At 50.0% G+C, this 26,294-nt stretch overlaps 4 protein-coding genes across 8 annotated transcripts; 1 reads left to right on the top strand and 3 right to left on the bottom strand.

The window, feature by feature from the left end:
- LOC117583155 (putative gustatory receptor 85a) lies at nt 1–1,315 on the bottom strand. Its single transcript, XM_034271349.1, has 2 exons — nt 205–1,315; nt 1–153 (listed from the first exon to the last, which is right to left on the bottom strand). Exons 1-2 carry the CDS (start codon nt 1,180–1,182, stop codon nt 1–3), a joined length of 1,131 nt encoding a protein of 376 aa, XP_034127240.1. The 5' UTR covers nt 1,183–1,315.
- A 222-nt stretch (nt 1,316–1,537) lies between these two features.
- LOC117583179 lies at nt 1,538–4,716 on the top strand. The gene is made up of 5 exons (XM_034271379.1): nt 1,538–2,299; nt 2,726–3,952; nt 4,017–4,024; nt 4,097–4,224; nt 4,400–4,716. The coding sequence occupies exons 1-5, from the start codon at nt 1,877–1,879 to the stop codon at nt 4,534–4,536; spliced, it is 1,923 nt and encodes a 640-aa protein (XP_034127270.1). The 5' UTR covers nt 1,538–1,876; the 3' UTR covers nt 4,537–4,716.
- LOC117583188 (tctex1 domain-containing protein 2) lies at nt 4,391–5,433 on the bottom strand. Of its 3 annotated transcripts, none has more exons than XM_034271391.1 (3): nt 5,084–5,433; nt 4,675–5,024; nt 4,391–4,632 (listed from the first exon to the last, which is right to left on the bottom strand). In XM_034271391.1, the coding sequence occupies exons 1-2, from the start codon at nt 5,337–5,339 to the stop codon at nt 4,765–4,767; spliced, it is 516 nt and encodes a 171-aa protein (XP_034127282.1). In that variant the 5' UTR covers nt 5,340–5,433; the 3' UTR covers nt 4,391–4,632; nt 4,675–4,764. The 3 variants fall into 3 exon arrangements, with proteins under 3 accessions (XP_034127282.1, XP_034127283.1, XP_034127281.1); XM_034271392.1 differs by having other exon boundaries at nt 4,391–4,603; XM_034271390.1 differs by having other exon boundaries at nt 4,391–4,608; nt 5,084–5,432.
- Nucleotides 5,434–6,562: 1,129 nt separating this feature from the next.
- On the bottom strand, nt 6,563–26,152 carry LOC117583177 (F-actin-monooxygenase Mical). Of its 3 annotated transcripts, XM_034271377.1 has the most exons (19): nt 26,082–26,152; nt 24,325–25,994; nt 24,124–24,256; nt 23,532–24,058; nt 23,261–23,325; nt 22,336–22,599; nt 21,070–21,594; nt 20,373–20,636; nt 19,911–20,313; nt 19,736–19,851; nt 14,449–19,539; nt 13,341–13,502; nt 9,148–13,281; nt 7,814–8,099; nt 7,505–7,709; nt 7,369–7,446; nt 7,199–7,299; nt 6,939–7,135; nt 6,563–6,872 (listed from the first exon to the last, which is right to left on the bottom strand). In XM_034271377.1, the coding sequence occupies exons 1-19, from the start codon at nt 26,114–26,116 to the stop codon at nt 6,867–6,869; spliced, it is 14,262 nt and encodes a 4,753-aa protein (XP_034127268.1). In that variant the 5' UTR covers nt 26,117–26,152; the 3' UTR covers nt 6,563–6,866. The 3 variants fall into 3 exon arrangements, with proteins under 3 accessions (XP_034127268.1, XP_034127266.1, XP_034127267.1); XM_034271375.1 differs by lacking the exons at nt 14,449–19,539; nt 21,070–21,594; nt 22,336–22,599 and adding an exon at nt 8,943–8,975 and having other exon boundaries at nt 26,082–26,149; XM_034271376.1 differs by lacking the exons at nt 6,563–6,872; nt 6,939–7,135; nt 7,199–7,299; ... (9 more) ...; nt 21,070–21,594; nt 22,336–22,599 and adding an exon at nt 22,812–22,964 and having other exon boundaries at nt 26,082–26,145.
- Nucleotides 26,153–26,294: the final 142 nt, after the last annotated feature.

Below are 26,294 nucleotides of genomic sequence, written 5' to 3'. Positions count from 1 at the left end.
TCACATAGATCTATAATCGCTTTGAACCATATAAAGTGAGTGCAGAAATATAACCGAAGCGCTCTGAAAAACCAAACGCCGATTGATGCGATAAGTGCCATACACTTGGATGTTGGTGTGCTGCCAGGCCAGTTGTAAGGAGAACCACTGGAGCTGCAAGAATTTACATTTTCATATATTCAAGCCTCTTCACTCAATACTCACACTTCGCTCCACCAGATATTGCTGTCCCTGCGATTCCCTCACAATCACTTTGGTTGTCTCCATCAACGAATCCGTTGTGTCCGTCAGGCAGTTGAGCAGAAGTGAATAAAGCAGGGGCTGGATGCATATAACAAACGCCAGATAGAGCTGATAGAGATGCAACTCACTAACACCATGGCCGCAGAATATGCGAATAATCAGATATCCAATCACAATGCCACACCAGACATTCCGCACCAGAAAGCACATCAACACGAACTTGAAGACACTGCAGAACTCCGCAGTTATGTCGATCAGGCACTGGTACATGGCCTGCAGCTGCAACAGCTGATTCAGCTGGTCTGGCATTGGTTCCTCCAGAAGAATTGTCTTCAGTCCCGTCTGCAGCCTCCACCAGCATTGACAGATCTCAGCCATGATGCCAAATCCCACCGAATGTATCCCCAGGAGCATGCACTCAGACAGAAAGCAATTGCAGCGAAAATCGAAGCCCAACTTTGCGCGAATCGCATTCAGGCCCACATGAATGAAGAGGCGAAGTGCCAGCAGTGGGGTTATAGACAACACCAGCAAGCCGATATATCGTTGGTGGGACTTTGGCGCAATGTATCCCAACTCGTTGCTGAGTCGATTGAGGTCCAAGAGCTTACTTAACATCGCGTAGATCCGATTCTGCTGCCGATGGGTACACTCCATGCAGCTGAGCAACGACAGCACAACCATGGCAAAGTGGGCAAGGCAGTTCAGCTCCATTAGCTGAGATCTTGAGTTCTTCACGTGGGTGTGGAACTGCCAAAAGTCCGCCATAAACTTAAATGTTAGACTGATGACAATGAAGTTGTGAACAATGCGATAGTAGCCCAGGATGCGGCTCCAATGTAATTTTCCCGAACTAAATCCAAAATAGAATGCAGCGATACCATTCAGGGCACAGAAATAGCCAAAGCTTAGTTGGATGAGACGTTTCAGCGATGACATTATGCAATTAGCTCACTTTTTTATGGGTAAGGAACTGTGGAAATTTGCACCGGCAGACACTACTTGGTCAACGGATTATACTTCACTGACTGAAGCTCCCGAGTTGCTGCAGATTCAATGCAATATTTCATAAGTTCACAAATGCTGATTATCAATTAGATAGTCCACTTCATTAACGAAATTAATATTATTTATAACGTACCTTTCCGTGTGTGTGTCTGTGCCCTGTGGGGATTCATTCATTCATTTATAGCCCACCCTTTGTCATGGAACATCTGCTGGCCAAAACGCGAGCCCGAGCCCCATTGTGGCTCGTACTTTCGTACTTTATTTAGCAGAGTGGCGCTTGGGCCACAGTTTCAGTTTGGCAGCAGCAATCACGCGAATCGGTTCGAATCCCAGAGCGAAACTGTAAGCTGGAAAAGCTATGTGGAAAACGCGATCCGCTTGACTGTTGACAAATTTCCAAATAGTCATCACCTTGACATTAACAGCGGAGAGAGAGAGAGAAGCACTCAATTCAGCTAATTGATTCGAAATTGGCAGCAGGGCAAAAATAATGAGTGTAGTGCAATTTATGAATACGGATAAAGCTCGCAAAATTGTTCGCTAAAACACAAAAAAACAGCCGCAAACGCGACAATCAAAGTGCTAACTGCTATCAGCTCCATCTGGGCAAGGTCAATCATTAATTATGTCTCGATTCGCGCTGGCGTTTTGGCTGGGTCACGTCCACATCCTCCTTTGTGTTCAAGCTCACTACATACAAATCGATCATGAGGAGTTTCGTGCCAGCGGCTTTCCGCATCCACATTTCCCGCCACCACCGATGACACCGCTCGACCATCTGCCACAGGTGCTGGCCGTCAAGGAGCTGACACCTGCTGAGGTGATGGTCGATCTGACGAATGATCTCACCCACCGCCTGCTGCACTACCACTCCATACTCAATCGCAATAACTTTGCCTTCTCACCCACTGCGCTGGTCAGTGTCCTGGTGGCCCTCTACGAGGGTTCCTCCAGCAACAGTGCCAACGAGCTGCGCAATGTGCTGCAGCTGCCCAACAATCGTGATGTCATACGCGTCGGCTACCGCGACATCCATCGACGACTACGGGTGAGACTTGGCCCATTTATTCCACTCGATTCAGCGTTGAACTTAACCTACAAGCCAGAGTGTGCTTCACTGCTCAAAACTATAACCAAATGAAATGCCAACATAACGTTCATTTACATGGCTGGCTAAGCACACATTGGGCCAGAGCAAAGCGGCATGTGGAGTGGTCATTGATAAACAGAACAAAAAATAGAATTAAAATAAAGCAAACCAAAAAAGAATGCCCCGAGGGCCTAGGCCAATTGCGTATGACCATTCTCCAGTGATCTGCTATCGGCTGTCAATAGTGCGTTGACCTCCCAGCCGACCAATAAGTGTAGCAGCAATTGTCCAAGTGAATAGAGTGTTTCCCGGCAGCAATTATGTAGATTTCGGGATTAACATTTACCACAACTAGGGCATAAAGATTCGTATCTCTCTTTGCAGACTTATTTCTTTGGCTCCGACAATCCCCTGAAGGGTCTCAGCCTGAACAAGAATAATGTGACAGTCCTGAAGGACTTTGAGACGGTGCTCATGTTCTATGGCTACGATCTGAGTGTGGATATGGTGTCCTCAACGCCTGCAAATTTGACAGCAGATGCTGAGATGGTCAGCACGACGACGCCCAGTGGGAACACCACAACGGAGGAAGTGGAGGCTGAAACCACCACCACCAGCAGCACGGTTAAGGATGAGGAAACCACCACTGAAATGCCCACCACAACGACCACGGAGGAAGCACCCACCACCACAACCACAGAGGAGCCAACGACCACCACAGAAGCGCCGCCTGAAACGGAGACAACCACCGAAGCACCCGCAGAGTCATCCGGCGAGGAGACGGCAGAGCCTGCTGGCGAGGATGAGGCCGCTGAGTTGGTGTCTGCCTTCGTGGCTGAGGAGGATTCCGAGCCACTGCTGCGCATACAAAAAGCTCGCGTCTCGCGATTGCCCACCAGCAAGCTGCAGGCGCCACTCAAGCACTCCAATCCCATCACGCCGAAGCCCATTTATCTGCCGAGTGCGCGGACAGCGACCATGCCTATGATGGCACGACAGGTGGCAGAGAGAAAGCCTCCAAACACGCGACAAATCATTTCCATTTCAGCTCCACCGTCGGCAAATGGTTCGTACGCGAGAAAGTCCAAGATGTCCCGGCACAAGCGACACGCTCTGCCCTACAGGGAACTCGATTCAAATCTCTTTCTGACGCTCTTCAACCCGCAAGCACCACACCCGGCGCCTCATCCGTTTCAATATCCACCAACTGGCGCCTTTGCGCCCATCCACAATGACTTTGAGCCGCACTTTATCAGCGAGGCAGCCGAGAGCAAGTCCAACTACAACACGGACGTCATCAGTCACGTGTTCTATCTGGGCAGCCATCAGATTGTGCACACCACATTTAAGGTGTACAATGCGGTGCTGTACTTCAAGTACTTCGAGCATCTCAAGATGAGCGTCCTCGAGCTGGAGCTGGACACGCCCGAGTACAATCTGATGATTCTGCTGCCCGACTACCACACGGACATTGTGGCTGCGGCGGCATCGCTGAAACTGGGGCCCACATTGCGACTGATGCGCAATCAGCTGAAGCCAAGATGGGTGCAGGCCATCATCCCCGACTTTAAGCTGCATGGAACCATGTTCTTGACCAACGATCTGCAGAATGTGAGCAGCTTTAAAATGAATTTACATTTATTTGTGATTAATTTATGCTTTGGTTGTCTTACAGATGGGCATGTAAGCTGCTTGCTGCGTGCCATTAGTGCTGCTTCTCACTTTTACTTTCTTTTGGTCCGCTTCTCGTTGCAGCTGTGATGTCTTCGAGCCAAATCGCGCCGATTTCCGTCCCATGACTGATGAGAAAGGTGTCTACGTGCGACACATTGAGCAATCCATAGACGTAAACATTCGTACGCATCCCATCAATCAACTAAAGCGTAAGTAGTTGCAGTTGCAGCACACCTGAACGAAGGCATTGAGGCGAAACGCAACGCCATAGCCCCACCTGCAACTCCAGCGAGATGGAGATGGCAATTTCGATTGCGATAACAGTGCCTGCTGCTAGACAAAGGTGCAATAACTACTTCCCCTCTTTTTGTGTGTTGATCTCAGGCAACTATGGTGCTCAAACGAAACCCATTCAGATATCTGTGAACCATCCGTTTCTGTTTTTCATCATCGATCGAGAGCTGGACGTGGCTGTGATGGCGGGCCGCATACTGAATCCATTGAATGTGCGCATCCAATGATGCAAGACGAAGGTCGCGAGTAACGAAAGTGAAGTTGGGTCATTGTTCCCTTGTTTCCTGGTGCCTACTAATCTGCAAGAAAAAAACAAAGCAAAACTAGTTTTAAATGTAAATACTGTACACTGCTGTCGCTCTCACCGTGCTAAGAATAAATATATTAAGGGTTTTTTCTTATCCTAATCAGTTCTGGTGCATCGTCCCTGCTGGCCGTGTGTGTGTGTGTGTGCTTCAGTACTGGTAGGTGCCAAAGACGGTGCACACACAGAATATGCTGGTATTGGTGAACACCTCGGAGACGGAGGTGTCACAGTCGCAGTCCCAGCAGCAGCGCGAATTATAGAAACCCCCGGCACCGAGCTCCTGGCCAAGCATCACCTGCACCACATGCTTGTAGCGCTTCACTTTCGGGTTGGAGGCTATTTTCTGGTTCACCTCATCGGCTATTTCGAGCGTCCATGTCTTGGCCACGTCCTTGTCGTATGTCTTGTCTGCAAAAACGAAACCAGTTGCTTAGCGACGCTCAGGGGATCGATTTTTCCATGCTCACCTTTCAGTTTCTCGGCCATGACACTGTTCATGATGTTCTTTACAATGGGTAGAGGAAACATTTCTCCAAAATCCGGTCGCATGCTGTACGCCGCAGCCTGGACCGCCTTTTCTGTCTGCTGCTCTTCCTCACCGGTGCCTGATGCCGAGAGAAGCGTTGGGGGACTTGGCTTCATTGGCGTCTTTGCAGGTTCGTTGGTGGCTGGAGATGTCAGTGTGGGTTGTGCAGCATCTGCTTTTGACTGCTCTTCAGCCATATCAATTAAATTCTGCACAAGTTTCGATATGCATGGGTTTTAACAAATTTTAAATTGTTGATTACAAATGTTGTGTGAAAGCAGTGTGACTTATCGATCAAATATACCATCGGACTATAAAGAATATACCAAAATATACCGAATAAACAACTAGCTTAACCCATTTGAGGTAAACAGCAGAAAATAATAGTGCTTGTAGATGTTCCTTGTAGCACATATCCTTCATATATATTTAAACAAAAAATCACCGTGACATCCTTTAGCTGAACTGCGTCAAAACTCTACCTCTTTAATAATTTTCTTTGTTGTACTTAAATACCCACCCAGTTTTTGAAAATGGGTTAATCTCACCACGGAAATGATAGAAAATCTCACCACGACAGGAGAGCAGTGTTCTGTGTTCTTTCATATACCCTAAATTAGCAGAAGCCTAAATTGCCCAAAAAGGGTTCTCTCTGCTCTGGGCTAACACTGCGATGCACAGGGGCGAGGGATAGAAACAGCATCCTAAATCGTACTCTTCCGCTGGCGAAAATTGTGCCTTCTGCCGTAGGTTTCATAAAATCTTTATTCAATTTAAAATAAATCAAAAAGTTACATAATAAATTCGATAAATATGTTTATATATGCAGGTTATAAATAAAATTACACAATAAGTTAAATCATTTTCATTAGTATACAGTAAATGTTTGCTTTGCCTTGCCTTGCCTCCTTTTATATATCGTTATAATGTTATGTGTACGCTCTTTTTCGCATATATAAAATATTTGTGTGTATATCTTTGTGTTCACTTTGATTCTGGTGCTGGGGAGGGGCAGCGAATGACATTTTACATACATGGATGTGCTGTTGAATAATGCGTGTGTGTGGTGCTTCTTCAAATAAATAATAATACATTGAGACGGTAGTACATATACACAGAAACAATAGACAATCATTGCTAAATAATGATAACCTAACAACAACTCAAATACACCATTTACAATTGCTCAGAATCACAAAGATTTTGCACATAATTCACAATAAAGATAAAAACACAACATTTACAAAGATAAGAACAGATTTCACTCGAATTGTCTGCACAACTAACTAAAAATACACTTGCGACACATTTAACAAAATAGATAATTTAAATATTCTGCAAAAACAGTTTAAAATTGCAAAATTTAGTTTTTGGTTTTCCAATTTTCAACTCCTTATGTTTTTGCTTGTTCTTTTTTTAATTTTTTACATTGACATTGCGCGCTACTCCTTCTTTACTGAACTTTACTCCTCTTTACTCCTTCTACTTATTGTAAATATAATATTTTGTATATTGAAATTGTTTCTTTCTCTGCCAGCTTAATCACTCTGAATAGGGTTTTGCTCGTTTCCTTTTCCTCATGCGTTTTAGTATTTGTTATTGTAGTTGTAAATGTTCAGCTGACTTTTTGGTACGTTTCTCTCTTGGTTCTTATTAAGTAATTGGGCTTAAAAAATCCATGCCTTTGCCCAAACTTGTGGCGCCACCAAGCTCAAGGGACAGTTTCAAATCTGTTTTAAAAGTACGGAAATACATAAGGTTATTTAAAAAATATTTATTATGCAATCAGTACTCACATTCGATTCTTCATGGTCATGCGGTTGGCCGGTCAATTTTATGCCCGCCGCCTCGGTTGAGGTCGTTGCAGTACCCGCTGCAGTTAGGTCCAGCTGTGAGGCCGTCGGACGCAGTGCCGCCCGTTTTGCCACAATTTCCAGCATCTCATTGAGTATTGCGCCCTCGGCGGCTACATCGGCGGAGCTCTTGTCTAGTTCTGAAAGTTTGAAATCGTTTTTTAATAAGTTACTGCCATTTTCGCATCTTTCGTTTGACTTACTGTGACAAGACAAGCGCAGATTGAGCTCTTCCTTGAGCTGTGCATGCCGATACTCCAGTTGCAGTTCCTGTTGTCTTATACTCAGTTCCTCATCGCGTTTCCTGGCAAAACAAACAAACCAAAAACCAATTAAATTCGCTGCAGAGAAACCTCTCGATTGCTTTGCTCACTTGAGTGCTGTGATGTTCCGCCAAATTTCCAATAGTTCCTTTAGTAGTTTCTCATCGTTGTCCTTGGACGTGTCCAGGCTGCAAGTGAAAGTTAGATTTAGTTGCCATTTAGTTATTTTTGTTAATCTTTAATTACTTTTCAAAATTCTGCGCCTCGCCCCGCAGGGCCTTCTCAATGAGCACGCCGCGTCCTTCCAAGTCCTTTAGCTGCACCTCAATCTCCTCCTGTTCGCGCTGTATTTCTTGAGCGATTCGCAGTCGCTTGAGCTCAGCCTGTCGTGAAGCCTTCGATATGGCACGTTGCTTCTTATGCTCTCGTGTCTCGTTAGCGTAGCTCTCATCTACAAAGCACATTAAACATTAATTAAAGGAGCACTTAATAGACTTTAAAACAATGAGACAAAAATACTTAAGGGATTGGACACATAAAATGAGATAAACAAACCATCGGATCTTTGATAATTCAGTGGCAGTGGCGGGATGGGTGGCGGTATCTGGTCGTCCATTGCATTCGCTGCGGCCAGTTGATGGTGGGGCTTGTGTATGTAGAGCTGCGGGCTGGATGATGAGAACGTTTCGGGATTCTGTTTCGCAGTGTTCGTTTGCTTTCGATAGCGACTGTTGTTTGTTGTGGTGTTCAGATAATCTTGAGAGTGATTTGTCTGTGATCGTGGGGCAGTTGCTGCTGCATTTGCGCCGCTTGTGGCACTGCCGTTGAGCACATCCTTGTCCTAATTGTGGCATTGTATTATGAATATTTTAATGTATCAGTTTTATAGAGAGTATAAATATGATTGTGTAAGGATGTGTGTTTGTGTGTGTGGAAAAAGTAAACAGTTGTTCAGTTCTCATATTAAACACAAATTGTTATTTACTAGAAAATATAATCGTAAACATGCAGGGTGTCATAAAATAGGGGTAAAATAACAATAAACTTAACAAATATTTCATCTATAATACCATAACCACTAAACCGGAGGGGGATCCTTGGGGGAACCCATTCTCAGCCCATTCCAAACATCGATCCATGCAAAATATTCAAAACATTGAACTTAAACCAGTTTCCAAAGGCTTCTCCTTACATTTAAATAAAAAAACAAATCTTAAACCAACAAAAATAAACTTAAAATACAACAAAATATATAAAACACATAACAGCAAGAATATTCCTAGCTTCCGGCATACCCTAACCTAAATAAACGCTAAAAATTAAAACAAAATTAAAGTTCCCACATAAAATGTTATTTAAAAGGGAGGCACAGCGGGAAGAGTAGAAACATTTGGAAGGGCAGCAAACTTAAAATATAAATTTATTTACTTAAATATTTTTAGCTGGAAATGTTTTGTAAAAAGAAAATGAAAATAAAATAAATGAAAAACAAAATTAAAATAAAGTTCTTGCAAATTGTAAGTGGGGGGAAAACAAATAAAGCGAAAGCCAATGGGAGTGAAACGAATAAAAATGTAAATTTCGAGTTAAGTTAAGCTAAATTCATGCCATAGATGGATGTGTGCTGGAATTTGTGTGCTCTAGTGAGGAGATGGAAAAGTGAAAAGTATAAAAATATTCTTACACCAAAACCGAAATTCCTCAGATCAAAGCAAGACTGCAAAAATTGTTGGAAAGATTTCGAAATGTTATATGTGAATGAAAACATTTATCGCGCACAGTTCACCGATTGCACGAGACATTTATCTATGAGTAACAACACAACTTAGGGCTAAGACTTTGCACCACAACCAGAGACTTTTTGCATATAAAATATAACAAAAACTCACCTTTGACTTCTCCTTGGATTTCGGGGAGATGCGGAAGCGACTGAACACCCCGCCGCCGCCACTGTTGCCATCGGAGATGGTGGGCGTGCCGCTGCTGCTGGTGCCGGGACGCTCTGACTGCTCAGAGTGACTGGCAGCCACAGGGCCGCTGTGCTCTTTGGGACTGGTGGATGCGGACGCCGATGTAGATGCAGACGCAGAATGCGAGTGGCTGCCCTTCTGGAAGAAGCTGGACAACGACTGTATGAGACTCTTACGTCGCTCGGGATCCTTTTGTCTGGTCTTTGTCGTCATTGCCTTCTCCTGACCGCTGCTGGCCGCCAGATTTGGATCGGATGTGAAGTCCGCTGCCTTGGCCTGTGCCACAGCCTCCTTGTCCAGGCTCGAGTGTCCCACCTGCTGCTGGCTGTTTAAAATGTACGCCAGATCGTTGACGCTCTTCGAGGCACTCATTTTGCGTGCACGCGCTGCCAGATCAACTGACAGCGGCTCCTCCAGCTGCTGCTTGAGTTTGAGTGGTCTGGTTGGGTCATAGTGCAGACGTTTGCGCATCAATTGAATCTTATCCTCGGGACTAAGACCCAAATCCGTGTTTGACTTGAGACGAGCCCTGGCACGGGCCTCGATGCGCAGGTTCTCCGTTGAGGCGGAAATATTCAATACCTCCACAGAGGGAGCAACTCCGACCCCCACAGCGACTCCTCCACCGCGATGCAAGCGAGCTGGAGCTATCGGGGCGATGAAGCCCCCGCCCACTCGTGCACTTCCGCTGTTGAAGGAGGCCGTCTTGTTCAGCTTGTAGCCACCCTCGAGGGCTCGCGCATCGATGTGCTCGCTGAAGGGACGCGGCGGCTTGTATAGATCCGCGCACCGTGTGGGCGCCTGGACAGTGCGATAGGGCGACACATAGGTGGACGTGGCCGATTTCTGCAGTGGATTGCTGGGCGCTGGCGCCGAAGGAATTGCAATTGGCGTTACAGGCTTCTCCTCTGCCGTGGATGAGGCATGATAATGCGCCTGACTGGAGCAGTTTGAGTCGTGAGTGCTGGCAGCACCGGCCAGCTTGGGCGTGGGACTTAGACTGGCGCCGCTGGCATAGCCGCTGGTGAGCAGACTCCGCTGGCGACTCCTGTGCAATCGCTTCTCCGCGTTGAGTTGCTTCTTCGACTGCAGCTTGTCCATGACGAGGTCATGGATGAGATCCTTTTGCTTTGTTCGCTCTTTGGTGATCTCCTCCAGCTTGCTGCTGAGCGTCGGTATCTCAGGCACTTTGCTGGAGCTGCTGCTGCTCCGAGGACGCATCGCTGACAACTCTGGGCTCTCCGGCGGCTGCTGCTGAAGCTGAGCCTCGGCTGATTCTATCACAGTTGTGTTCGCCTCCCCCTTGGAGCTCTTGCGACGTTGCGTGCTGATCTGCGAGATACGCTGCTGAAGGGCTCGCACATACTCGAATTGGATCTGCATATCCTCATCTTGGGCGGCGGCTGCATCTTTGGCTTCAAGGCCGGGTGTTGAGCTGTTGGCTCCACCTAATCCTCCTCCGCTGTTGCTGCTGCTGCTGGTCGTCACTGTGGACGTCTTTGGCTGCTGCTCGGAGCTGCTGGCCGTGGAGTCTGCCTTGCCCGAGGCCAGCATGCTGGCAAAATGATCCAGCATACGCGGCGAGGAGGTATCCAGCGGACTGGTGACGACCGTGAGCGCCTCACTCTCCTCCGTTGTGGTGGGCAGCGTCTGGGACAGACCCATGCCCGAGCCAGCCATGCTGTCATCATCCAGATCGTTGAGAGTGCTCGAATCCGTCAGGGATTGTGTCATTGCGGCTGGTAGCTGCTCGTTCACCGGCGTCTTGGCATCGTCGTGCATGATGTATGCTCCCTGCTCGATGTAATCAATGCCCAGCTTCTCATCCCGTTTGGTCACGAGCGGCGGCAGGGCCACGACTGCACTTGCAACTGGCACAGCTGCCTGATTGGGTTTCAGCGGTAATCGCTTTGGCTGCGTCTCAATGTACTCCATGTAGCCGCGATTCTGCAGCATTGCCGTGTTCGTGGCCGAGTAGGCCTCCGCGCAGGACCCTTCCGAGCCCGTGTCCATAAACTCAATGTCATCGATGTCAATGGCACTGAGTATGCCCTCCATTTCCACCACCGGCGCCTGCGCCTGGCGTGCCAACTCATGGATCACCTGACTGCCGCTGGGCAGCCTGGCTGCTGCGCCGCTACGCCTGCGCTCCTTTCGCCGCTTCATTGTTCCCTTGTTCGAGTTGAGCACAAATTCCATGTCCACAAAGTTCTCCGAAATGCAATCATCGGCCGTCCAATCCGAGAGCTCCGTCTCTGTCAGCACCTGCCCTGTGCCCGTGCCCGTGGGTTCTGTTTCCGAGTCGGAGCCGCGGGACAGCAGCTCCCCCGTGGGCGTTTTGTCGCTGTCATGGGCTGTGGGCGTGGTCGGCGTATCGGGCGTTCTGGCTGCTGCACTGCTCAGGTTCAGCGTGATTGGCTTCACCACCTGACTATGCTCCGCCGTGCGTTCCACAATCAGCGGCAGATTCTTGAGGCTTTCGATTTTGTTTTCATTTTTGGTGTCAAATCGAAGCTTCGGTGGTCCCATCTCGGGCAGTGGCGGAGGCGCCTTGTTCAGTCGTTCTGCCTCGATCACTGTGCACTCGGCTGGCTCTGGTGTGGCCGTCACAGGCTCCACATCCCCATCCGCATCGTGTTCATCCTCGTGCTCCTCCAGTTCGTTGGTTTTCAGGGCAGCAGCTGGCGGCACAATCACATTGGCTGGCATGTCCAGAAACTTGACATCCTCCGGATCGCCAATGTACTTGCCATTGACAATCATCAGGCTGTCGACCTGCATCAGGGCACCGCTCGTGTCGTGCACCTCGAGGCGCGGCACATTGTGCTTGCCGCCTGCCGTCTGTGTATCCGGACTGGTCGTCGACTCCAAGATGTAGTGCTGTATGTCCTCAATGCTGGATGTGTTTGATGAGCTGGAACAGCTGGTCCCACCACTGCTGCCAGTTGTGGACATGGGCTCCAGCTTCGGCTTGCTCCAGGGTATATTGGGCACTTGGATCTGGACCGTGTCCTGCTCTTCGTGTTCCTGCTTCTCGGGCGAGTCGCGCTTCTCCTCATCCGACAGCAAACTCTGCTGCTCTTCGCTGCCTGTGCCCGTGCCCTTTGTGCCCTGTATATCCCCGATTATGTCGGGTATGCACTCCTTGACATCCTTGGAGACATCTGGCTTGGCCACCTCCTCCACCTCCTGCTTCTCCAGCTGCTGCTTCTCGCTCAACTTGTTGCTGTCTGTGCCTTCGATTTTCGGTTTCTTTGGTGTCTCCAGCGACAGAGTCAAATCAATAATCTCCACGGGAGGCAGCTTCTCGGGCGTCACCAGATCAATCACCTCGATGACTGTCTTGTTGTGGTTGTTCGTGGGCGTTGTGGGTGAACTCTTGCGATTGAGCTGCTCCAAGAGCGTCGCATTCACGGCATCCGTGTACTCCATGCCCTTGTTCAGCTCGTTCTTGCAATTGACAAACACATTCTCCTTCTCATTGTCCGTTGAGTTGCTGGACGGCGCCTTCTGTATCTTGAGCTCCACACGCAGATCATTGATCACATTGCTGGTGGCCGAACGCATCAACTCATTGGGCTCCCCGAACTTCGTGCGATCGAGGAAACTCCTCATGCCAGCGCTGATGTCACTGCTGGGATTCAACAGCTTCTGGCACTCGGAGATGTTCGACTGGAAGCTGCGAATGCGCGAATCCAGCACCGAGGTGGAGCCAGACTTTTGTATCTTATTGCCATTGGCCGGCTCGCCCAGCAGATAGCGCTTCTTCAGTTCCAGACTCTTCTTCGAGGCAATGCCCTCGGTGCTGGCAGTTTTGTTCAGCAAATAATCGCCGGGACGGGGATTTTGGAGCGGTGTGGCAGCAGCTGAACGTTGACTGCCAATCAGCAGTGTGGGATCCACCTGGACCAGCGGCTTGAACTGCGGCAGCGGCGGTTGTGGCTGATATTTTTTCAAATAGCTTACGCCCTTCTCGCGAGCCGCCAACTGTTTCTCGTGTAAGCCTGAGGCGGAGGCAGCAGCAGCATTGGGTGTGATCATGGTGGACTTGATCTAAGGAAATAAAAGGGATTAATGTTAAGACTTAAAGGCTTAAGTACTCCCCCGCTTACCTGAACTTTTGTTGGCTTTCTTAGATGGGTGTCATCGATAAAGATTTTCGGCGCTGTCTGCCGTATGATCTCATCGTTATCGAACTCTGAATCGGTGGATATTTCAGTGGCAGAATTGAGCTCAATCTCATCGGGGGATGTGCTCTCGGATTCGGTTTGTACCTGCAAGAGTTACGGGCGCCACAAATTGATTAATTTACAGAGTTCAGTGCCAAAAAGAACAAGCGGTAAACAATAAACAATTAACGATAAAGAACACGCTGCAGCGTGAGGTCAATATTTGCAGCTAGCTGTCAAGAGCATCGGAGCATCGAGTGCATGCGTTAGTCAGAGTTTCAATTTTAATCAGAGAAAGAGAGAGGGTTAATCAGCAGCAGCAGTGGCAGTGGCAGTGGCAGTGGCAGCGGACCATTATCATGCCTTTAGGTACGATCCAGAGAAAGGTACAACAACGTAACAGAAACAGCAACAGCAAAAAGGAAACGGCACAACTTTAGGTAGTAGAATTCTGGTAGTAGATCGGCGTACATATACAGGGCGGAGTGTTAGGCATTGGGACAGAGACACACGACAAAACGGTGCTTCAACGCAGACTTTGATTTAGCATTTTTTTGATTTTTTGTGGCTGCTCGTGGTGTTAGGCGCAACATTTTGTTTTCGTGTACAATTTTTGGTGTGTGGATTGCTTGAATTTACCTTCATAGATCGTACCCCAGATGCAATCAATATACTTGGATTTTGGATCTTTTTTTTTTTGGTGGCTAACAAGGAAGACTCTGGCACGGGCAGGGCAGGCGGGCGGGCGTTTGGTTTTTGATTTTTGATTGGTTTTTTTGTTGGTTTGCTGATCTAATATTTGGACGGACCTAAACGTGCGCCGTACTGTGTCTAGGTGTGTGTGGGGTGTGTGTGGTTGTGGGTGTTGGTTTCTGGGTGGGTCAGGGTTTGGTCTTGGCTGGCTGGTTTTCTGGGGCTTTGCTTGTGGTGCCCTCAGTAGAGATAGTAGTTGAGGCGTCGTCTGTGCATTAACGAGGTTTAAATATATAAAATATGTAAAAAGAGAATTGATAATTTGTGGGGTATTTGGTTTAGGCTTTTAGGAGATAACGCACGACTCTTTGCTGGCGGTCAGTCCGTAGTCGCTGCTGCGTCCATAGCTGGAGACGGGACTGCGGCGTCGCGGCTTGAACAAGTCACTCAAATGGGAGCTGCGCGGTGTGGCGGCTGTGCTCGGATAGTAGCTGCTGCCCGTCGTGGATATATTCAGCGTTGAGTAGGGTCTCCTATGGCTGCTGCTGCTGCTGCTGAGGTAGTCGCTGGTATGGTTGCTGCTGGGACTGAGGTAGTCTGAGTAATTGTGGCGCATCACGGTGCTGGGAAAGCGACTCGAGCTGCTGCCTGTCGTGGGACTCGCATAATGCCGCGGCCTATAGCTGGCCAAATCCTCCTCCGATGCTCGTCGATCCGTGCTGCGTATAACCTCCCGCATGTAGGGATTCCGCTCCACCACTCGCTCGTTGACAAACTCTCGCTTGCGATTGTGCAGCCGCTTGCTGCGATCGAGCAGCGCCCGCGTGCTGGCATCGTCATAGTTCACATAGGAGCTGACAGGACGTGCCACAGTTGCCACCGTTGTGGCTGTGGAGTGTGTAGTGTCCGTGTCCTGGCTGCTGCGTGCCGACAGCGACTGCAGCGATGGACCCTTCTTAAGGTCGCTGTACGACTTGGAGCTCTGCCTGGAGCTGCTGGAGAGCGGCTTAAACGGCTGCGGCGACTGAGAGCGTGGCTTGTGCTTGGACACGCGCCGTCTGGCCTCCAAATATTTGCCCAGAATATCCTCCTCATCATCATGATCATCTGCCTGCCCGTTGGTTGTTTGATTTTGATCAAAGATCGTCTTGCCATCGGGCCATTTGCGGTTCTTGAAAGCCGCCGCAGGAGGAGAGTCAGAGCGTAGGTAATCCGGCAGCAGCTGCTTTGCCGCCTCATCATCCAGCTCGGGATCACTGTCCACATCGGCAGACACACCCTCGATCTGCACTTTGGGCCAGGCTCTGCCCTGGAACACCTCCGGCACGGGCTCATCGCTGGCCACCGGTTCAGGCACAAATTTGGGCTCCGCCAGCTTCGGCAGCTTCAGCTTCCTGGGCATTGGCACAATCACCGGCTTGTTGTCCTGTAACTCTATAAATGCAAACGAGCTGCGACGCGTCGAGCAGGTGGTCGTCGAATCCAGTGGCGTGGTCAGGCAGCTGCTCTCGTTGTCCAGCTCCAACTTCTTGAACATGGGCGGCGTGCCCTCGTGCTTGGTCTCCGATCGTGCGGTGTCCCCGCGGCGTGCCACGCTGCTGCAGCTGCTGCTGCTCGTCTTGGGTGGCGGCAGACTTCGCTTGCTGCTGGAATTGCTGTTGCTGTTGCTGCTCTGCAGGGAGTCGCGTCTGCGTTGCTCTGCTGCTGTCGCCTCGAAGCTCTCGTCGCGCCTGATCAGAGCCTGGCGACGCTCACGCTCAAAGTCCTCGATGAGCCTTCGCTGTGCCAGCTCCTCATCGCCATCCGATGGAAGATTGTTGAGCAAATTAATGGAGCTGCTGCTGGGTGAGGCATTTCGCACTTTGTTGCGTCGCGGCGGCATGGGACTGTTGGGCAGCTTCTCCATGTCCCATTCCAGTGAGCTCTCCTTGCTGGCTGCTGGCTGTGACTGCGGCAAACGACGGCGGGGCATGGGCGAGGCAGGCAGCTTTTCCATGTCCCAGTCGAGTGAGTTCTCCTTGGACTTGGCCACTTTGGGCACTTGCACATCGAGGAGGCTGCCACTCTGACTGGCAGCCACTTCCAGCTCCTTCTCTTTGTGTTCCTCTGCCGCATCTGCCACATCTGCCACATCTTCATCAATCACCAAACTGGGAAATTTCAATGCTGTTCCCTGATCCACGGCATTCATTTCCACATCCTGCGGCTTCACGTACACCTGCTGAAGCAAGTCCTGCACTGAGGGCGCCATATCCTCGGGATCCAACTTTGCCAGCTTCGCTTCCAGCTTGGCCGGCAGCGCTGGCTCACTGGAAGAGGAACTGCTCTTGGCCCTGCGCTGCGGTCGCATGGGGAAATGGCTGCCATCCAGCTCATCGTTGGACACATTCTTGTCTTCCGTTTGGAATCTATCTGTCGCCTCCCTCGTTGGCTCTTCATCGCGCTCCAGCGACTCCAATTTGTCCAAGTAATCTCTCTCCTCTGAGGAACTGGCTGGTATTATGGCCACTGTGGGCGTTATACCCACGAGTTCATCGTTCGAATCGAATTCCACCTGCACCAGCATCTCGTCGGAGAAGTGTCCGAAAAGCTTCTCAATGCTCTGATCCTCCGAGCTGCCACGTTTGACCACCGTCACGGGCTGTGCGCTGGGACTCTTGCTGATGGTGGTGCACAGGGAATCGGCATCCAAATCCTCATCGTTAGGCTCCTCCTCCGGTTCCGGTTCCACTACCATATCCTGGAAGAGTTCATCAAAGTTCTGGGCCTCCTGTTGCTGCTCCTGCTGCTCCTTTTCCAGGCTGCTGAGCGCCTCCAAAGCATCTTGCTGGAGCTGCTCCGTGAGGGCAATATCCAGCGACTGGCGCCTGGACAACACCAAACTCGACTGAGAGCCGCGACGCGAACTATTCAGGGACTTGTCACAGCCCGTCTTGGGCAGATTTTTGATATCCTCAACGGGCAGCGGAGCAGCAGCAACTGGCAGTGACACCTCTTTGGCCACCTCTATGACAGCTGGACTCTTTGTCTTGGAACGTTCCACCAGCTCCTTGGCTTCTGTGGCCTTCTCCAGCAGATCCAGTACCTCAAAGTCATCGGGCACAGGTGTGGCTGGTTTCAGCGGCGCCTTTGGCGGGGGCATGACCTTCTGGGAGGACTTCTTTGCTGCCTGCTGCTTGGCCTGACGTGCGCCGCCAATCTTGGCCAGCTCCTCCAGCGAACTGTTGGCCTTTGCGGCCACCTTTGGGCTCTTCTTGGGACTGGGAGACTTTTTCTTTGCCGACGTCGTTGTTGCTTTTATTTTCTTGATGGGTGAGCGACGCTTCTCGGGCGACTTACGCGTGGCCAGGCCAAAGAATTTCGCCAACTTGGAGTCACGATATTGCACTGGCAAATCCCTCAAAGGATCCGCTGCTGCGGCTTTCTTCTCCTGCTGCTCCACCTCCTTCTGGGCATAGAACTTGTCGCGTTTCTTTTGCAGGAAATTGGTGGCCTCGTTGCGCCACTCATTGCGCAGATGATCCATCGTACGCTCCAGATCGCTCATCGAATCCAGCGAGGCGAGTGACTCGCGGGAGCGTGTCAGGCTGCTCAGATTGCTGGTGGTGGACTCCATGCGACGCAGCTTGAAGGCCGCCTGCTCGTCGCTGTTGTGCGTGGACGAAGCCACCGAACTCATCGATTCGAAGCGCTTGAGAATGTTTTGCACTCCCGTCAGTTGAGAACTGGCGCTGGGCTTCAGCTCAAAGTCCGCTTCGCTCAGGGATTTGGTCTTCTGCAGCTTTTTGCTGCTGCGTCGCGGCAATCCCAGCTCCAAATCCAGCCCCGACTCCTCCAGGATGCGATCAATGTTGTCGGACAAATCGCTGGGCGACTTTTCATCCTGGAAGAGCCTCTGATACTCGCTGCTGGGCGAACGCACCTCCCCATCGCCACCTAAAATCTCGTCTAGGATGCGTTCAGCTTCGTCCTTGGGTGGCTGTTTCTCCAGTGCTTTGGCTGCCGCTGCGGCTGCCTCTTGCGCTGCTGCTGCCTTCTTGGCCTTTGTGCCCTTGGGCACAATTTTCTTAATAATCTTTATCTTGCCTTTGCCTGTTGCCTGGGCTGTTGCAGCGGTGGCTGTTGCGGTGCCTCCTACCGCCTGTTTGCATATTGTCGCCTTGGCCACCTTCACGGGCGACGCTTTCTTCTTGGTCAGATCCAGCGCCCCATCCATTTGATGTTCCCGCAAGCTGAAAGTGTTCAGCGATGCCTGCCGCTTGGGTGGCACTGGCTTTTCCCTTTCCCTTTCCTTTGGCTTTTCGTCTCCCTCCTTTGCTGTCTTGGACTGTGTCTGCGTCTGCAACTTAGCCAGCGAAGCCTCTGTCTGCGATTTCTTTAGACGATCGGCCACCGTCTCCACAGTTCGACGCTGCGGTGCCGGGCTGCTGGGAAAGTACTTGGCCAGATCCACATCCTTGAGGGTTTTCTGATTCTTGTTCGTATTGAGCGCGGCGCTCTTCTCGGACTTTTGGTTGGGAAAATATTTGGACAGATCCACAGAAGCTGGATCTGCCTGCGCGCTCACCGTGGGCATTGCCAATTGGCTCCTAATGTGATCCATCGTGCCCGCAAAGCTGCTTGCCTGGATCTCTTTTAGTTTGCTGTTGAGCTCCTTTTTGCCCTGCAAATCCTCAGCCACTTCCATGTCCACATCCATGTCCATATCCTCCTCTTCCTGCTGCTGCTTTGAGTTGCTTTGCTGTCGCTGCAGCTTCTTTATCGTTCCCAGTATTCCCTCAATGTTCATTTTGGTCTCATCTTCCTTCTTCTTCACTCGCGGACTGCCCGTGCTGGCATTGCTCTTGAGGCTGCTGGAGCGACTTACATTGGCGCTGCTCCGTGGACTCTTTAGGTTCTTGCCAGGCTTCTGCAGCAGCTCCTTGGGCCGCTCCTCAAAGTTGGGCTTGCGTGGCTTCAGCTCATCCAAACTGAAGTCAATGACGGGCTTGGGCTTGGGCTTTGCTTCAGCCATCGACTGCAGCTTTTCGTATTTTTCCTCAAACTGAGATTTGGGCTTCAAAGGAGCAGCAGCAGCAGGTGGAGCAGCAACTGGTGCAGCAGCTTGAGCCTTCTGTGTATTGGTCATTCCCGCTGCTATGGCCGCATTCTCGGCCAGCCATTTCTCCTTGAGCGTCAGCTTGCGCAGAATGTCGCTCTTCACGAGATTCTCCTTGGCCAGCAGCTCCAGATCTTTGTTCATTTTGACCATATTGGTCATGTGGTAGAGCTTCTCGCTGATGGCATCAATTTCGCTGCTAAATTTGCGCGGGGCATGCCGCTCCAGTTGCTCCATTTCCACGCGTGTGGGCGTGGGCGGTTGACTGCGCGCCGACTCAAAGGAGTTGGCGGAACGCAGAGAACTCCGCTCCACATTCTCCTTGTCTTGCTCAACGTTAAGCTGAAGCTTCTATGGGATTTAGAGTGTACAAAAGAGAGAAACCAACACCACAACAGGGGGGTAAAAGGGTCAGGGTATCACAGGGACACGGTAATTGGGTCAAGTATTACGCGTCGGAGAGAAATAAAATGAGAATAATAATGAGAATATCAGGTTAGTCTCTTCCCACAACCAGTGGACAGCGCCTCGTCGTGCAGTGCCTTACCTCTGTCTCCGTATCCGTTGGTAAGTTGGCGGGCAGCGGCTGTAGGCGCACCTCCTCACGTCGCAGCTCACGAGCCTTCTTAAAGTCCTCGCCCTCAGTGTCATCCTTGCCATCGTCTGTAACAAAAATAATAAACTTAAGACGCTGCAAGGGAAACCTACTCCCCTCTGCATACCCGCAATACCATCACTGGAGTCATATGAATCCGTTGTATCATCGCTTTCCCCGCAGTACTGCTTGCCAATCCAATCGGAGGCCAGCTGGAGCGTTTGTGCACCGAAGGGTGAATCGTCTGCCTCCTCATACACCTCCGAATCGGACTCCGTGTCGGATTCGTCAGAGCTGGAGAGCTCTGACTGCGAATCGTTGTTCGATTCGGGCAGGAAATTGCGACCTGACCACTCGTGCTCATCAATCACATTCGCCTCATCATCGGACATGGCATCCGCTTGCAGTGTCGTCTCCAGCAAGTCCACTTGATCCCGGGTTGGTGATCCCTCCTGGCCGATGTCCATGCGTTCGACTGTTGCAGCGGCAGCAACCGCAGGCGAGGCAGCCTGAACAGAAGCGGCAGATTTCTGGCAGGAATAAATATTAATAAAGGTTTGTGGCTAGAGCTTACATTTCTGATACTCACTCTTGCTTTGTTGCTGCGCTGTGGCAGTGGTTTGGGCGGCAGCCGGAAGTGCTGTGTGCAGTAGAAGCGGCCCTGCGGATCATCCCGATCGAAGGCATAGCCGCCCAGCCGCAAATTTGTGTGGCAGTGATGACACTTGAGGCAATTGCGATGCAACACCAGACCCTCCACAGTGGTCTTCTCCATGAGGTAGACGGTCTGCCTGCAGAAGCGGCACTTCTCCGAAGCGGCTTGTTTTTTAAAGGCCAAAGCCACCTTGGAACTCTGTTTGGGAAAAATGGTGTAGAATTATTATTAGAAGTTGTTCATTTCTTGGAGAAGTGTTTAGTTAACAGTTAAACAATTATTTTGGTTATTTTTTGGCATTGCATTGGCGATGAATGTTAAATGGTTCGATGGCTTATGTATCGTTGATGAGAGAGATGTGGAAGCGCCTAAGCTAGCAACAGCCAACAGCAAACAACGGAGTGGGAGTGGGAATTTAAGGTACAAGGAAATCAGGTATGAAGGAGGGGATATTGGAATATTTGGGGTACACCCCACAACCACTAAAAACAACAACTGTAGCTGCAGCAGCACGGAAACCACACAACAAAAAGCCACAAAAATCAAAGAAAATAAAAATCAAAATAAATTGTACAAAACGCGAACAAATTAAAGGGAAAACGGTACGGGGAAAACACATTTAATTACTCACAGATTTGGGTATGACTGCATTGGACTGTACAACCGTATTGGTGGCCTCATCCGAATTGGTCTCATCCTTGCGCACAAATTGACCGGCAATGGAGGCCACCTTGTTGCGCCCACGTTCGCCTACGTCCAGATTGTGGCCCTCCTTTAGCTGTTTGTCTAGATTCTTGATTGTCTGATCGATGTCCTTGAACTTTTCGGCCTCGAGTGAGTCCTGGCGCTGCGGCTTGGACATCTTGTGCTGGCGTGCCTGGAACTGCTCCTTGCTCCACTTGGGCACCTTCTCGCGACCCTTGGGCCCATGGATCTCCGTCTTCTTGGACAGCTCAATCTTTTTCTCGATCTCGCGCACATTCCAGTCGGTCGAATCGATCTTGCCGATGGCACGCATCAGATCCTTGGGCTTCTTGTCACCGCCCAGGCCACCGCGTCCCGTCATCCGTTGCTCCATGCTCTTGATGCGATCGCTGAATTGTTCATCGGCGGCGCTACGTGGCATTGCCGAAGGTATATCCCCACGTTCGCGATCCTTTTTATTGTTGGATTGTGAGGATCGGGTGGGAGAGGGGTTGAAGAAATCAAAATTTTATAGATATAGAAAATATATTTAAGGTCTCAAGAACGTAACGGAACGGAAACCAGAAAAACAAAACGAACGAACATCAAACAAAACGAAAAGGCAAACAAAAAACGAAGAACAGAAACGTGGAAAACTCTTTTCCTCTTTTCTTTTTAGATTTTAAAACTAGTTAGAGACTTAGCCTAGCCTAGGGACTAAAATTAGTACGAGCAACTGGCGGGATGTGCTTACACTCAGAGAAAAGTGGCATTGTGTTTGAATAAAATATTTCGATTAAATATTAGGCACATCGAAGTATTCGAAAATACTTGAAAATAAGTATAATTTATTTTATATTTCATTTCAAAATGAACTATATTTCTGTAAAATGTAAAATATATTTATTTTTAATGTGAAAAATACTTCACGAACATATTTTTAAATTTGAATATATTTTTAGGGCTGTTTCTCTGAGCGTAAGTTGAATATTAGAGCGGAGCGGAGCATTCTGTTAAACAGTAACCCACAGGGGGTTCCAAAAAACAACGCAGATATCACGTAGATCAGTGGAAAAAAAACAAAGAAATTTCCTTGGTAGTCACACACAAATATTTTTTGGGCAAAAGCTGTTAGTTCTTCTGCCTTTTCACAAAACAAACAATCGAGCAAGAGAGCAGGCGACGTGCAGCAGGTCGGGTATCCATTGCTTACGGGAAACAGCAGCTTCCGTTCGAGATCCTTGACGCGATCATTGAATATGGGCGCCTGCTGCCTGTACAGGAATATCGAGTAATCCTCAAAGGCGCTGCCATCCTCGGCCACACCATCCTCGCCCTCACGCAGCAGCTTGCCCGCCTGCAGCAGCTGCAGGCTCTTGTAGAAATTCTGCGTCTGATGGTAGCGCTGCTGCCGGCGCTTGCTCATCCACTCCTGACGATTCTCTTCGATATTTTGCAAACGCTGCTGGCGCTCCTCCTGCGCGTCATAAGACAGAATCGCGGATTCAGAAACGAATTCGGGTGCGAGGTACGAGGGAATACGGTTTGGTGGGGGGTTGTGTGTGTGTGCGCGTGTGTGTGATTGATTGATTGATTGATTGTTGGGTGCATTGCGTGAAACAGACACAAAACGATTGACTAAGACTAAGTTCTACTTTGATGGCTAAGGGTTTTAGTAATTGAAGTTGGATGTTTGGAGGGAGGTTACATATCACACGATGGATAACAATGGGAGGACACCACTTGGACACTGATCGAACTGACCTCATTGATGGATGATTCGAATGCACTTATGGCGGTTGAGAGTTCATGACAGAGAGCTGTTCTCAGTATTAGCTGAACCTTTTGGGGGAACAGATTATTCTCTTGTTGGTTTTTTCTTATGTTTTCTTTCATGGTTTCAATGTTTTTATATGGATTATGAATTTAGATATTACTAATGATAATACAATTTATGAAATGTTTACATATCAATACGGATTGTATGAGAGAGCGCGCGAGAAACGAAATAAATGTACAAAGAAATGAATGCAACAAAAGTGACTGAAAAGTGTTTAAATCACTTTTCAACCAGATTGTACATTATTCTTATCAACCCATCCCATCCATGATAATATTAATCTCCAGCATCTACTCACAATGTTGGCCGTTTTGTCGGACGTCTGGCGACGCTTCTTCGATCGACGTGGCGTCTCATTTTGACCTGAAAGAGAAGAGCATGTCAAGCATGGCCTTAAAGCGTAGACTAATAATGATCCAGAGTGTGTGTGGAAGAATGAAATACAAATACAAAGCGGCGGGTGGGTACACCTCTCTTTCAAGTTGAATTTTTATTACATAAATTTAAACCACACTCTGAGGATCATTATTTTTCTGTTAGTCGACGATGTATGATGGTTATCAACACACCTGCGTGAAGATTGCTTCCCCCTGCACTGGTGCCGACGCTGATTGCAGCTCCAGCTCCTCCTGCGGCCGCTGCACCCCCGGTGGCTGTCACTCCGCCAATGTTCAGTAGCTGCTCGTGACGCCGCTGCCGCTTGGCACGTTCCTCCTCCAGCACTGAGCGACGCTGCACGGTGGTAGGCACATCCACAGCATCCTGCATGGGCGACTTGGCCTTCGACTTAATTTGCAACAACTTGGAAAAGTCTGGCGGTGCGTGCGTGTGATGAATGCGATGCTTCTGTCGCAGATCGCTAAAGTCCATCTTGGGGTGCTTGATGTGTGGAATCTCGCCCCGAAACAGCTCACAGATCTGATCCAAGTAGTTCAGCCACAGCCGCGACTCGATGTCCGTCAGCTCAAGCGATTGCTTGGCACTCATAATCCGCTTAACGTTCAGCTCTCGCTCCAGAACGGCAAAGGCCAGCTCGTTGCACTCCAAGGGACTCATTTCCTTGGTGGCCGCAAAGTCGATAAGATCCGGGCGATATCTAAGCACAGAAAGAAATAATTAATAAACAAGTTCCACAGTGAAGGCTAAGGCGGAAAGGCTTACCGACTGATTAGACCACAGAGCACACGTCCATTGCGTAGCACATCGGATGGCTCCTTGAGCTCAGGCACAAATTGATGCGAATGCAGTTGGGCAGCGATCCAGCGTAGCAGCGTCGCGCCCTGCGGCAGCGAATCTGTGTGGAGTAGAAGCATATTATTAGCAGTTGCAAGACACTCCCAACTACCTCCTACTACGACTCACCTCCGCTGCGTCGCTTGCGTCTGCCCGGCGTCTCCACATGCGCCGTGTGCAGTGCTGCTGACTGCGTGTCCATAAATGTCTGCTCCAGCACCGACGGATCATCGGTGTCAACCAGATGTTTGACCTGCCAACTGTTGACCGATTCCCGATTGAGATTTGGATAGCGTGTCGCCGGATCCACGGTATACGCGCTTATATCACGCTGCAGCGTGTCCGGCGTGGTCTGATTGAGCAGCCGATAGATGCTCTCCCGCTGTGCCAGCACACCCAAAGTGCTGTTCTGTGGATTCGACCACAGCTTGATGGCATAGGCGGCATCCATGCTGGATAGAAAGCCACGGGCACAGCCCGAACCGGTGGGCCAGAACGGCTCCAGCAGGCTGTCGCCGACAAGGCACTGCAGCAGGCGGCAGCCTTTGCGCACAATGACGCGGCAGGACATTTCGGCAGCGAACATGGAGGTAAAATCAAACATGGCCACGTCCGGTTTGCCATAATGATTGACGGCGAACTCGAGGTTAGGCATCTGGTATTGGGTGGAGAACTCGGCCGCCTCGCGGGCATAATCGTGCAGCTTCTGGGTGTCGACATTGGGGCCGGCCAGCAGTTCGGCGGGATCGGCCATGTCCTCGATGATGACACCCTTGTCGATCAGGCTGTGCTTCTTCGCGGTCATCACAAAGTAATGCGTCTCGTCCTTGTAGTAGACAATATTCTCCAGATCGATGCCCGTCTTGCCGTACAGCTCCTTGAAGAATGCCTGATTGAAGATGAACGCAACGCCGCTGATCTCCTCCGCCTTGGCCTCCGCCTCCGTCTTCTTATTGATGAAATTGGCCGTAATGGCAATGGCCAGCTTGCCGCGAAACTCCTTGCGCCGAAAGTCCAGCATATTTCGCTTGCCATCCGCACCGATCAGCACATCGAACTCGTAGTGGGAGACGGGATGATCCGCGGGAGTAACGGCTGCCCGCCAGCCATTGACATCGCCGCTGGGCTCCAGTGCATGCTCGAAGCTCACGCCCTCGTGTATTTCGACGCCCAGCAGCAGCGCCACCTTCAGCAGCATGCACTGCAGCTGCCGAATGGAGATGTGATCGATGGACCCGGCACAGAACTTCCCGTAGAACTTCTTGGCCCCGAGATTACGCAGATCCGTGATCACAAAGGGCCACAGATGCAGCACATTGTTGCGGCTGATCCGATCGCGTTTCTCCAGCACCACAACCTTGGCGCCCAGCAGCTGCGCCTCGATGGCAGTTCGCAGGCCGCAGGGCCCAGCGCCAATGACCAGCACACGGGTGCCCGAGCAGGCGGTGCCCTTGCCGTACACCCGATGGGCGGCCCTCGCATCGAACTTCTTCCACAGCGCTGCAGCCTTCCACGAGCGCACCTTCGCCTTCAGCTTCGGGTAGAAGTCGTTGAGAGGCGACGGCCGCAGCCCCACCGCCTCGCACATGGCCCGATGCAGTGCCAGGATCTGTCGCATTGTCGTGGCCACGCACAGCAGATCGAACAGCTCCGCGGCCTCGGCAGCCGCCGCATGTTCGGCCATCAGCAGCTGTTGCTGCTGTTGCTGTTGCACCGTCAGCTGCTGCTGCTGCTGCTGTAGCTGCAACTGCTGCTGCTGCTGCTGCGTCTGGTGGTGCCGCTGATGTTGGCGGCTCATTCTACGAAAGAGAAGCGGAAAGATGGAAAGGAAATGATTTTAATGAGCAACAAAAACAAAACGTAGATCCTAGAGTATAACTTGCATTTCAGTATTTAAATATGGGGCATATATCTCACGCATGTTTCAAATATTTCTATAACTTTTTTTCACGTTTGTTTCTGTACTAAAATTTGACATAAAATGTATTGCTGTCACGCTCTCTGGTACTCCTTAACAGGTGATTTAAATAGTCCGCTTGTGTCCTGGTACTGGAATATAGCTTTAAATTACTGTGTCATGCCAAAGCAATATACATATT

The sequence above is a fragment of the Drosophila guanche genome, unplaced genomic scaffold, assembly GCF_900245975.1.
Source record: "Drosophila guanche unplaced genomic scaffold, DGUA_6, whole genome shotgun sequence".
NCBI lineage: Eukaryota > Metazoa > Arthropoda > Insecta > Diptera > Drosophilidae > Drosophila > Drosophila guanche.
The sequence above is the reverse complement of the archived record's forward strand: the minus strand, read 5'-3'. Positions and strand labels throughout refer to the sequence as shown.

What these genes read in the sequence shown, in the direction of transcription:
- LOC117583188 (XM_034271391.1), bottom strand. Translation starts at nt 5,339, where the DNA reads ATGGCTGAAGAGCAGTCAAAAGCAGATGCTGCACAACCCACACTGACA. An exon ending in CATGGCCGAGAAACTGAAAG is followed by an intron (nt 5,025 to 5,083) that starts GTGAGCATGGAA and finishes TCGTTTTTGCAG; the next exon opens with ACAAGACATACGACAAGGAC.
- LOC117583177 (XM_034271377.1), bottom strand. Translation starts at nt 26,116, where the DNA reads ATGCGTGAGATATATGCCCCATATTTAAATACTGA. An exon ending in CTCTGTGGTCTAATCAGTCG is followed by an intron (nt 24,059 to 24,123) that starts GTAAGCCTTTCC and finishes TTCTGTGCTTAG; the next exon opens with ATATCGCCCGGATCTTATCG. An exon ending in AGCGCAGCAACAAAGCAAGA is followed by an intron (nt 20,314 to 20,372) that starts GTGAGTATCAGA and finishes TATTCCTGCCAG; the next exon opens with AAATCTGCCGCTTCTGTTCA.
- LOC117583155 (XM_034271349.1), bottom strand. Translation starts at nt 1,182, where the DNA reads ATGTCATCGCTGAAACGTCTCATCCAACTAAGCTTTGGCTATTTCTGT. An exon ending in AATATCTGGTGGAGCGAAGT is followed by an intron (nt 154 to 204) that starts GTGAGTATTGAG and finishes AAATTCTTGCAG; the next exon opens with CTCCAGTGGTTCTCCTTACA.
- LOC117583179 (XM_034271379.1), top strand. Translation starts at nt 1,877, where the DNA reads ATGTCTCGATTCGCGCTGGCGTTTTGGCTGGGTCACGTCCACATCCTC. An exon ending in ACATCCATCGACGACTACGG is followed by an intron (nt 2,300 to 2,725) that starts GTGAGACTTGGC and finishes CTCTCTTTGCAG; the next exon opens with ACTTATTTCTTTGGCTCCGA. An exon ending in TCCCATCAATCAACTAAAGC is followed by an intron (nt 4,225 to 4,399) that starts GTAAGTAGTTGC and finishes TGTTGATCTCAG; the next exon opens with GCAACTATGGTGCTCAAACG.